The following is a 12,894-nucleotide window of genomic DNA, read 5'->3' as shown; positions in this document are numbered from 1 at the left end:
ATTTCCATCAGAAGATACAAAATCAAATGATGAGATGACTGAATGTACAGTAGACTACTCATTAAATATCTTCGTCTTCGCTTCGTCTTCTTTGGAAAGTTATTGGCGTGATGACGCAAGTTTTTCCTGGCTACAGCGATGCTGTTTTTTCATTGGCTGTTGGGTAGCAACATTTCTTAATTTATTGACTAGCCTGTGAGAAGGTTCTTCGTAAGGCTTAAAACAGCTTTAAAAATTGCTTCAGTGCGTTAGAGACGCAAGGTGTGGTGTTTCTCTATGTGAACTGTTTAAAATGCATGTGTCTCACACCCAATGCGTGAGACTTCGGTGCCCTAACTTTGCATATCTGTGTCAGAAATGGGTGTAACATTACAGGTGTCATGTCACTAAAAATCAGTTAGATTTTGCTCTTTTTTTAAGTACAATTGGTCACTCTGAGGCTGCATATTCATGCTGCATGCAACAAATATTTCAATACCCCCATTGTATGCATTAGCCAGAAAAAAAACGAGTGAATCAGGAAAAGCCCCCGGCCTGACAACAACCCATTAATTAGCCTTGGCCTGCGACCACCCACTGCACCCAATCAGAGGCGAGACATCATTAATATTCATGAGTAAGAGCTGAAATCCTGTATAAATGCTAAAAAAAAAATGGGGAAAAAGAGGAAGTTTGGAAGAAGCACTGGGTGATGTATGGGTTTAGGGGCGGGGCTGAAGAGGGAGCTGATTTCAGTAAGACGCAGATGGTTGGATATTACTAGGGGGTGTGGTATTACTGATTGACTGATTGACTGTGAGTGTCATCCTTGCCTATTAAACATTTAAACCTTTGAGGGTGCTGCAGAGGCAGAACTGACCCCAATCAAAGTGTTTTTTTTTAAGGGTTAGGAAAGATGTATAGAAAAATTTAAGATGGACCGGAACACTTCCTACGAACCCTGTATTCATAATGCCTTGTGAATGAATTTGTAATGCAATTATATGACATACATAATACATTATAATAACTGTAATAAGCTTGTATAATAACTCATTAGTGCTTACAGCGACATTCATAGCACGTTATAAACTACAAGTGTAAGGGTTTATAAAGAAAGGGCTTATAATGCCTTATAATATCTGTTCATAAGAACATTGTGCAATGTACTGTTGTAATGCACTATAACACAGATTTGTTATATTTTGGTATAATGCATTATAATAGCTGCTATGATTTCTAAACAACTAAGCTGTTGTAAAAGTGTGTAACACATTATAAAGCCTTATATACAGTCATTACTGACTTTAAGTGAAGTGAGTTTTCATATGCTTTTTAAACGTGAAGTAAATTTTATTATACCTCACTGTAATGTCTTATAGAGCATTATGAGTGCTCTTTACTGGCTTTAAGTGAAGTCTGTTTTAAATGCCTTTTCTAATGCCTACAGTGAGGCATGATAACATTTACCTGTTTACAAACACTTCACTTAAAGCCAATAAAGAGCACTCATAATGCTCTATAAGACATTATAGTGAGGCACAATAAAATTTACTTCACGTTTATAAAGCATATAAAGCATATGAAAACTCACTTCACTTAAAGTCAGTAATGACTGTATATAAGGCTTTATAATGTGTTACACACTTTTATAAAAGCCTAATTTGAGAAATCATAGCTGCAAATTATAATGCACTATAGCAAAATATACCAATATCTGTGTTACAGTGCATTACAACAATACATTGTGCGATGTTCTTATGAACAGATATTATAAGACATTATGAGCCCTTTTCTTTATAAACCCTTCCACTTGTTGTTTATAATGTGTTATGAATGTTGCTGTAAGTACTTATGAGCTATTATACAGGCTTATTACAGTCATTATAAGGTACTGTGCATGTCATATAATGCATTATGAATGCAGTTATAATGCATTATGAATACAGGGGTCATAGGGAGTGTTGCCAAAATATGTTTTACAGTTTAGTGCCTCTTTAAGTAGCTGAATATTATAAGGGATTTCCACAAACTATGGACTATTAGAATTTAGTGAATAATCTAATGTCTTAAAAGCAGAGGTGGAAAGTAACTAATTGCATTTACTCACATTACTGTAATTGAGTAGAGTTAATGAGTAATTTGTAATTTTTAAAGTAGATTTTAAAATAGGTCATTTTACTTTTACTCAAGTACATTTTGCCACAAGTAATTTACTTCGCTACATTGAAAAACTCCCCGTTACTGAGTAAAAAATGTTTTACCATCAAAATTTGCCCCCTTACGGCACTGCACATGCACTGACCAACACTTTTTTTGTATGTTTTCATGTTTTTCATAATAATTTTTAAGTAATAATAATAAGTTTTTACTAGGAACATTTGCTTGGATGTTCAAAAACCATGTAAATAGCAGTTAAAGCATAGCAATGGCAAGTTAAAAAATAATAATAACCTGTAAAACTTTAAAAATACAGTTTATAGTCACATATATGACCATAACTTTTTAGCTTTAAAACATTAAAGAACAAAATATATCATAGAAACCTATGCCACTTGTTCTTGAAAATGTTTTATGGGGTGGTCTGAACAAACACTGCCTATAAGGTCCAAATTATTTATGATTATTTATTTATTATTGATTTGTTTTTACTTTTTTTTACATCAAATAAATAAAAGTAACTATGTAACTTTTACTCAAAGTATATTTTAAATTGAGTACTTTTTTTACTTTTACTCGAGTAGATTTTTAGATGTGTACTTTTACTTTAACTTGAGTAAAAGTTTAGTAAAGTAAAGGTACTTTTACTTAATTACAATTTTTCAGTACTTTTTCCACCTCTGCTTAAAAGTTAACTATAAGTTCAGATTAAACATGGAATAATATGTTATATAAGCTTCAGACTTGACACAAAATGTGTGTTTAAAGGTTTACAAGCATTAGCATTAGCATTAGTGCTAATAAACTTCTGAACAATCTTAACAAATGAACGAATTAGTGTTATCTTGTGTTCGCAGCCCAAACCGAAAGCCCGGCTTTAATAGTCACGGTTGGCCACGGCCAATCACAGGACAGCAATTGGAACAAACATTCCGTTGAGTTAAATTAATCTCGCAAGCGGCTGTAGCGCAATCTGCTAACGCTCTGAGAGGCGAGGTGGGATAAACAGCGAGAGAGACTGACAGCATGGAGGAGGCGAATGTTTGTGGATGTGTGTATGAGTATGATTGTGTGTGTGTGTGTGTGTGTGTGTGTGTGAGAGAGAGAGACAAATGGAAGATTCATTATCCTGCCAGACTTTGCCGAGCTCCCAATTAACCTGCACCGTTAGCGGCTTCTGCGGCTCGCTGCATTTTTTCGCGCACTGTTTTCATTTCCTGCGTGCGCTCCATAGCCGCGAGCTGCTACAGTCTCCACACGTCGCCACAGTCAGCACTCGGAAACAGTTTTACACTGTGTGTGTGTGTGTGTGTGTGTGTGTGTGTGTGTGTGTGTGTGTGTGTGTGTATTTGCGTATGACAGAATAAAAAAAAAGACCTGATCACTCCTGATTAGCTAAAACAGCGCTAATGGACGAGGGCTACTATACACATACTGTACACTATGAACAACCTTTCTAATTACTGAATCATGTTACGTAAGTTGAACCCACTGCAGCTGACACAGATGTGCAAATGCACACACACAGCTTGTCTAGTCCATGTAGAGAAGTATTGTCAATAGATTAGGACTCTCTGGAGGAAGCAGATAAACATAAGTATATTGGCATCATGCCTAAAATAGGAGTGGGTTGGAGGAAGGGAATAAAGCCTCCAGCATTGAGATGTAGAGCCCCTTCTATCCAGAAAATGAGAAATGTTCCACTCTTTGATTTACTCAATCCATACAAAACCAAGGAAACATAAAAATAAGGCATTTTAAAAGCTGGAAAACATTTAAACGTTAAAATCCTCTGATATGTCATGATTTATTGTGATCTACATGGTGTTTTGGGTGCTTTGAGAAACTTACGCAATTGGGTTGAGTGTAGAATCGACTCTTAAAGTGAATCGGTTCACGTATCAAGTGCAAATTTAAATCAATGATTCAGAAAATAGTTCACAAGCCCATGTGTTTTATTATTTATTACACTCTAACCTCATGTAGGAAGGGAATAAAGCCTCCAGCATTGAAATGTAGAACCCCTTCTAACCAGAAAATGAGAAATGTTCCACTCTTTGATTTACTCAATCCCTAAAAACCCAAGGAAACATAATAATAAGGCATTTAAAAGCTGGAAGGCATTTAAACTTTAAAATCCTCTGATATTTTGTGATTTTTCATGTGATCTACGCGGTGTTTTGGGCACTTTTCAGAGATTTTCTGTGGGACAGCAGGAACCTACACGATGGGTTGAGTGTAGAATCAACTCTTGAAAGTAAGGCATTTAAAAGCTGGAAGGCATTTAAACTTTAAAATCCTCTGATTATTCATGAATTATCATGTGATCTGTGTGCTGTTTTTGGGTGCTTTGGGGAAATTACACGATGAGTTGAATGTAGAATCGACTCTTTAAGTGAATCGGTTCACGTATCAAGTGCAAATTTGAATCAATGATTCAGAAAATTGTTCACAAGCCCATGTGTTTTATTATCACACTCTGACCTTGTGTATACACAGCCATGGGAAACTCATTGCAGTTAAACCCATTGAAAACCCACAGAAAAACTTTGAAAAAATAGGAAAATGTTCAGCTCTTTGATTCACTCAATTCTAAAAAAGCCAAGAAAACATGAAAGTAAGGCATTTAAAAGCTGGAAGGCATTTAAACTTTAAAATCCTCTAATATTCCATGAATTATCATGTGATCTATGTGGTGTTTTGGGTGCTTTTAAGGAACTTGCATGATGGGTTGAGTGTAGAGTTCATGTGACTCATTGAGTGAATCGGTTCACGTATCAAGTGCAAATTTGAATCAATGATTCAAAAACTTGGTCGCGAGCCCATACATTTCATTATTACACTCTGACATTGTGTATACACAACTACGGGGAAACTCATGAACCTATGGAAAAGCCACAAAAAAAATCTCTGGAAAAAATAGGAAAAATCTTCGGCTCTTTGATTCACTCAATCCCTAAAAAGCTAAGAAAACTGGAAAGTAAGGCATTTAAAAGCTGAAATGCGTTTAAACTTTAAAATCCTCTGATATTTCATGAATAACCATGTGATCTATGCAGTGTTTTGGGTGCTTTGAGAATTTTTTTTTTGTTGGGTTGAGTGTAGAATCGACTCTTTAAGTGAATTGGTTCACGTATCAAGTGCAGTTTTGAATCAATGATTCAGAAAATTGTTGACCTTATGTATACACAGCCACAGGGAAACTCACTGCAGCTGACACAGACTGGCAAATTGTCGCTGTCCAATGAAAAACACTTATCTCCAAAACAGCAACTTTAAGGGGTTAACGGAAGTCAACGTAAAAAAAAGTTTATTTCAGGTCATTTTGAAGAGTTTCTATTGGTCTATTCATCAAGAAAATTTGGAACAGTGTAAGGGACAATTTGCCTATTCAAATTATGTAGTACACTAAAAATCAACAAAATGGAGATAAGTGTTTTTCGTAGGACAGTGGCGAAAAACACCAACACAGCTTGTCTAGTCCCTGTAAAGAAAGTACTGTCAATTAGACAAGGACTCTCTGGAGAAAGCAGATAAACTAGGACTTATTGGCACCATGTCTAGCACCAGATATGGGCTTACAAGAATGTTCATAAAGCCCCCCAGCACTGAGCTGAGATGTAGAGCAGAGGAACTGTGTTCTCTGGAATGATGGTTCTAATGCCTCTAATACTTTTTGGATGAGTTATTTGGATCGCAATCTTTCAACATCTTGATTTACCAATGCTCATGTCCCCAAATGCAATCAAATCCTCACAGCAATGTTCCAAAATCTAGTAGAAAGCCTTTCTTCCCTGAACATTAGAGACAGTTACTTCAACTAAAGCAACAAAAGCAGAATAAAGATGTTTTTAATTCTTTTCATTTTTGAAAAAACGTTGAACGAGCATGAGTATGAGCATGAGTACTTTGTTTATATGGTGTAGAATATTCTCTCTCTCTCTCTCTCTCCCTCTTTTAGCAACTGAAGTGGAGAGCAACAATGACATCGCCCTGTATTCTGGTCTGGCGGCTGGACTGGTCACTGTGGTGCTGCTGGTGGTCGCAGGGGCGCTCTACAGGCGGAGTCAGAGCGAGTACGGCGTCGACGTCATTGACTCGTCCGCCCTGACCGGAGGATTCCAGTCCTTCAGCTTTAAGAGTGCCAGACAGGGTGAGACCCCCACCAAGGCCTTCTCTGTGTCTCTATATTAAAAAACACAATCAGTGGCCGCTTTATCGGAAATCCTTCTTTTGTGCTACAGCAATAAAATGTATTAGCATCACACACTTTCACTGGTTGATTAAAATGTCTGCAGGCCGTAAAAAGGATGTGAAAATACAATTTGCTCCAACAAAATGGATTTCCTGTTGAATGGTTTTAGGGTGTAGTTGCCAATGGATTTCTACACTGTAAGACTGCAAAAAAAAAAAAAAAAACATTGGCAAAAAAAAGACCAGTGGTCCTCAAACCGGGGTACAAAAATAAAACTGAGTAAAATGAACATAGTTGTTTTATTCTGTAAACTATAAACATTTCCCCCAAATTCCAAATAAAAATATAGTAATTTAGAGCATTCATTCGCAGAAAATGAGAAATGGCTGAAATAACAAAAAAGATGCAGAGCTTTCAGACCTCAACTAATGCAATAAAAACAAGTTTATGTTCATAAAGTTTTAAGAATTAAAAAAATCTATATTTGTATATTTAATCACAGTTTTCATGCATCTTGGCATGTTCTCCTCCACCAGTCTTACACACTGCTTTTGGATAACTTTATTCCTGCACTCCTGGTGCAAAAATTCAAGCAGTTCAGCTTGATTGATTGGTATCATCCATCTTCCTCTTGATTATTTTCCAGACGTTTTCAATTTGGTAAAATCAAAGAAACTCATCATTTTTAAGTGGTCTCTTATTTTTTTTTTCAGACCTGAATGTGTACCACTGGTGGTACGTGAAGCACTCCAAGGTGGTACACCACAAATGCATGTTTTTAATGTAGCAAAAACAAAAGATTATACAAGGAAATGCACGTGGGTACCAGGGAATGTCCAAATCAATGGATCTTAAGTAGTTGTCTGGTTCATTGGAGCCAATAATATAAATTTTATATATTTTATATTTTTATATATATATATATATTTTACTTCGGATAAAAACATAATTTTCTTTAAATGTCATAAACAAAATAAAATAAAAGTCATTTTGCAGCATTTGTATTAAAATGGAGTAAACACTTTTATAGCATTAATTTATAGTGTTTCTCAGTGACACCAGAATATCCAATAGCGTCACTACACATTGGATTTTTTCTCCATATCGCTCACCACTATTTTGCTTGTGTATATTCCTGTGGACGACTTTTTAGGTAGTTCTTTAACTTTTTTTTGTTTAGTTGTGGGTGGTATATGGTCTTCAATGTTTGAAGAACCACTGAACTAGACAAAATACAGCTCTGGAAAAAAATAAGAGAGAACTTAAAATGATGAGTTTATTTGATTTTACCAAATTGAAAAACTCTGGAATATAATCAAGAGGAAGATGGATGATCACAAGCCATCAAACCAAACTGAACTGCTTGAAGTTTTGGACCAGGAGTGCAGGCATAAAGTTATCCAAAAGCAGTGTGTAAGACTGGTGGAGGAGAACATGCCAAGTATTAATTTATCTTAAAACGTTATGAATATGAACTTGTTTTCTTTGCATTATTTGAGCTCTGAAAGCTCTGCATCTTTTTTTATATTTCAGCCATTTCTCATTTCTCATTTTCTACAAATAAATGCTCTAAATGCAACTTTTTTTTATTTAGAATTTGGGATAAATGTTGTCCAAAGTTTACAGAATAAAACAACAGTGTTAATTTTACTCAAACATATACCTATAATTAGCTATATCAGGGAAACTGGTTATCAAGTTATCAGAATAACTTTACTGGTGCCTTTTTGTGCTTATTTTGAGTTCACATTACTTGAAATAAGGTGAAAATACTAAGTAAGACTGATTAAGATCATTATTCCAAAAAATAAGCAAAATAATCATACACTTACACAATGCTCAGTAGGACAAAATATCTTATTTTTCTTATGTTGACTGTGACAGTTTGGTATGAAGGCTTGGGCATTGCTAAGTGATTTCTTAGGTATAATGTTTTTATGAACTGATTGTTGCTTTGATGTTGCCATGTGGCTGACAGTGACAACAATGGTGTCTTATATGGTCACTATTGGGGCTTCTGTGGGGTTCTAGGTGGTTGCTAGAATATTGCTATATTGTAAGTGTTTGTGAATTGCTAATAAAAGATTGATATCATATTGTTTTAGATTTAGATTTTAGATTATTGTAGTTTTAGATCACCTTCGTCCTAAAACAGCATGAAATGTGTTTTCCAGGTGTTTTTCAAGATGTTGCTAGGATATGGTTGGCTGCGGTATTGGTTTAATTGCTTGCCTATTGCTGAGTGGTTGCTATGATGTTCCAGGTGGTTTCTAAGGTATTCTCTCTCTCTCTCTCTCTCTCTCTCTCTTTTTTTCTCTCACTAGGTAATCCTCTACTCATTAACTCCTCCATGCCGCCGGACCTCACCATGTCCCGGACCTTCACCAGCCCCATCTGCTTCCCCGACTCCATGGACAAGGACCTCATGTCCGAGCAGTCGCTCTTCGACCCCCTGCCGGACGTCAAGGTCAAGGTTCACAGCTCTTTCATGGTGTCCCTGGGCGTGTCGGAGAGGGCGGAGTATCACCCCAAAGTCCCGCCCCAAACCTTCCCCCGGGGCATGGTTCAGGACCTGGGTGGAAGGGGTGGCACCTTGGGAGGGAGGGGGAGGGGCTTGCTCAGCCCGAACTTGGGGTTCACACCCCGAACGGCCAATTCTGACAAACCCTTCCTCCGGACCAGCGGACTGTTTGGGCACGGGGGAGGCCGACTGGTGCTGCCAAACACAGGTGAGTGCGGTGTGTGTGTGTGACTTAGCTAACTTAATAGACTTTAAAGGAGAAATCCTGTGTGAAATAGACTTGGGTTGTACAGAAACTTACGAGTACAAAAATTTGATCACATTGCCCACCTCCATTCACTCCCAGCATTCTAATATACAGAGATTTTTGCCAAAGCTCCCAACAAGCTTACAATGCTAGTGATAGGGGCATAATACTGCCCATGCAAAGAAATCATTATATTTACACCAATAACAAGCTCAAAGTAGCACCACACTTCATTAGTAGAATTCTGAGGGCCTAATAATAATAGTAATAATAATAATAATAATAATAATAATAATAATAATAATAATAATAATAATAATAATAATAATAATTAAACTTTTTTTTTTATATAGTGCTTTTCAAAAATCTCAAAGACGCTTTACATACAAAAATCAGGCACAAATGAAAAGGCAAAAATTACAACAACAATAATAAGGGACAGTCTTTAAATTGAACACAAAAATAATAATATAGGCATTTAAAAACATTTAAAAACATTTTAAACAAGGCATGAGAACTTCAAAAGTGCACAGGTAATGTATTAAAAAAGACTGCTTTTACACATAGTACCTCAATAAGTCGACTGACAAGCACAAACAAATAGGTAGATGCGTGAATATTATAGAGATATTTTCAGCAACAAGTGGAATTCATGCATTTCCACAGAATTCAAGTCAAGACCAAGAGCGGGACATGTCAAGTCTGAGTCAAGACCAAGACTTTTAGTAGTTGAGTATGAGCCAAGACCGAGACCAGAATAAGATTTAAAAATAAAAATTCAAATTCAAATTCCATTTATTTTTATTCTAAAATGTAAAAAAAAAAAACAATTATAATTTGCCCTCAAACAGCTCATCACTAAGGTTAGCTAGCTCGTCACTAATGGTAGTTCTCTCCCCGGTGGCCTTAGTATTTTTACTGGCTTGTCGCTAAGGTTAGCTAGCTCTTCGCCAGCTTCAGTTCACTTCCTGGTAACATTAGTGTATTAACTAGCTTGTTGCTAAGATAACTACCTCGTCACTAAGATTAGCTAGTTGCCGCTAGCTTTAGTTCTTTACCCGGTAACATTAGTATTTTCTTTAGCTCATTACTATGGTAAGCTACCCACTGCTAACATTTGTTATCCTGCTAGTTTGCACTAACTTCTTCTTGTGCTTTCTTTCTGGATGTGTTTGTAAAAATGAATTGATCGTGGTCCCGGAGGTCACAATGATTCACATAACCGAAGAGTATAACTCCAGCGAGCCAGAGAAATAGAGCACGTTTATATTTAACATCGGACTATTCAAAATAAAAAGTGCTCATTGATTAGATATATTGAACGAAAGCAGGAGTAGCGTGTCTTTTTTGCTGTTAGACAATCTGACAATCCAAACAAGGTCGAGTCCGGGATAAGATTGAGACCGCTCGTTTTTGGTCTTCAGAGTGAGAACGGATTTGAGTACTTCGAGGTACTGTTTGTCCAATTAAGTGTGGATTTTGGAATGCTGGGGGCAAACAGAGGCAGGCTATTCCACAAAACTCGTTGGACTTGTTTCACGTTTCACTACACCCTAAGTTCATTTCACACAGGATTTCTCCTTTAAAAGCAAGCACTTTTAATAGGGTGGAATATCACCACAGAGCCCCGCCCCAAGTCAATCATACAATGGGGCATGGTTCAGGATCTAAGTGGACGGAATAGAACATTGTACAACTACATTGTGTATACACACACACACACACACACACCTGTTGTAAGGTGTCAAATTGTTTTAGGCCAGACCACATTGAGATGGACAGACAGCCTGGCAATTCTCTCTCTCTCTTTCTCTCTGTCCTTCTCTCTCTCTCTCTCTATCCCTCTCTCTCTCTCTCTTGCTGTATGTCACTTCTATTTCTATTGGCTTTAGTAATGGATCTTGACAGCTAGGCAGGTGTGTGTGTGTGTGTGTGTGTGCAGCAGTAAACTCCTCTCAGACTCTCTGAAAGCAGCTAATTCCTCCCCAGCTGTAAAACTGGCTCCCGTTCCTCCACAGGCACAGGAGTTGGAGTACTATGTTTCGCATGTTGGAGGGTCTTTTCTGTACCGGGGAATAAAGATGGGGTTTGGTTGTAATGTTTTGGTCAGAAATGGAAAATTCAAGCCCAGAAGGAGGAAAACCCAGAGTTTTGCTCCAGGTGCCTGGACGCTTCTGCTGCTGGTAATTAGAAGTGATTAGAGAAGTTGGGAAGTTGGAAAAAATCATTGTTTGGAGCTTGCCAGTATAGGGCATGTTTTTTTTTTGTTTTTTTTTGACCAGCTGGTCTTGAGCTGGATTTTGTAGCAGGGTTAAGTTACAGTATAAACTCAGCTCCAATATAAAAAAACAAAATGCATTTTTTATTTTGTTTTACAAAAAGTCACAAAAAGGCAATAGTGCAACATGTGAATTATTCATTTAATAATAAAATTCACTAAAATTAATTATATTGAAAATAGTATATTCTGCTTTTGGTAGATATGACATAAGACATAAGAACGGGAAAAGTTAAATTTGCCTTACATGACACTGCACATCCTGTGACGTGACTTTTGTGCATGCTTACATTAGTAATAGTGTAAAGCCTTTTTTTAATTCATTGCTGATTATACAGTAGGCACCAAAAATTATTAAAGCAAATTTGCTCTTTGTCACAAAAATCCCATCATATTTACCACAGTTTAGCAACCTAAACTAACTAAAGTACTAAAGTTTGTGATGATGTAAATGTTTGTTTAGACATTCACATTAATGCATTATGGCCTTTAGCCACCATAAGTGACCAGAAGAGGGCGCTGTGGAATCTAAGATTTCATAAAAATGAAATTCATACCACTACTAAAGATTACCTTTTTTTTTTTTTTTTTTTTGCATATTTCAGTCCTTTGTACACTTAAATCATTGCTGATCATTTAAGCATTGTAGCAATAGTGTACATTGTGAAAAGAAATCTCAAAATTGTGCTCCTTAATGTGATTTTCAAGAAGTCAACTGAACAAAAAAAAATGTAATTGAAATTGAATTGCACCCTAAAATGTAGCAGTATAAAGTTTCTTGTTAAAAGTTGGTCTAACTAAAAAGTCTATGTTGGCAAATTTTGCACATGCTCAGTTTGACCCTTTGGTTGAACAGGATATACTGAGCAATTCTGCAGGGTTTTTACCAGATGTTGGTCACGCTGTTTGAATATTGGGCGTGTCCTCCTACTTCTCACTCCCCATCAGAAGGCTGCTGCCTTCTCTTTGGATTTATATACTGTATGTGTTATATAATAATTAACTGTCTGGCCTCAGTGTTGAAGGCAAGTCGCTGTTTTTGAGTAGCTAAGTCCAACTGGTAACATTTGCATTACCTGTAAGCTTATATGACTGAAAATAATACAGATACATTCCCAGTTTCCAGTTGCTACATTAAATTAACAAAATTATATTAATGCACCTACTGGATGATTTGGATTAATATGGATCTTTTTTTTTTGTTGATCCTAAAGGATAATCAGCCAAACTTACAATACATATTTCATTGAACTTAAAATGAGGCCAACAAAAACAGGAATTTATTTTTAATTTCATTTGTAATTTAATATTTAAAGTTTCAATACATCTAAATACAAATTAATTATCTGAACTAGAGATTTCTAGTTAACACAACTGTCTGTGGTTTTCTTTAAAACTGGCCTCAAAACTCAAAAATCTAGTGCCGTAAGTTGCGTTAAAATATATCTCAACCTTTTCTGGTATAGTAATGTTTTTAATTCATTGGAAAATAATAAAATAATCCACTATATTAG

At 36.3% G+C, this 12,894-nt stretch overlaps 1 protein-coding gene across 2 annotated transcripts in view; it reads left to right on the top strand.

Moving 5' to 3' along the window:
- The window catches only part of unc5da (unc-5 netrin receptor Da), a 331,458-nt gene that overhangs the window by 282,589 nt on the left and 35,975 nt on the right, over positions 1-12,894 (top strand). For both annotated transcript variants that reach the window (XM_022667152.2, XM_022667151.2), the window contains 2 exons: positions 6,101-6,292; positions 8,659-9,063. In XM_022667152.2, the coding sequence (XP_022522873.2) occupies positions 6,101-6,292; positions 8,659-9,063 (597 nt within the window). The remainder of the gene's footprint in view (positions 1-6,100; positions 6,293-8,658; positions 9,064-12,894) is intronic.

Source organism: Astyanax mexicanus, chromosome 17 (assembly GCF_023375975.1).
Source record: "Astyanax mexicanus isolate ESR-SI-001 chromosome 17, AstMex3_surface, whole genome shotgun sequence".
Lineage (NCBI taxonomy): Eukaryota > Metazoa > Chordata > Actinopteri > Characiformes > Acestrorhamphidae > Astyanax > Astyanax mexicanus.
The sequence above is the reverse complement of the archived record's forward strand: the minus strand, read 5'-3'. Positions and strand labels throughout refer to the sequence as shown.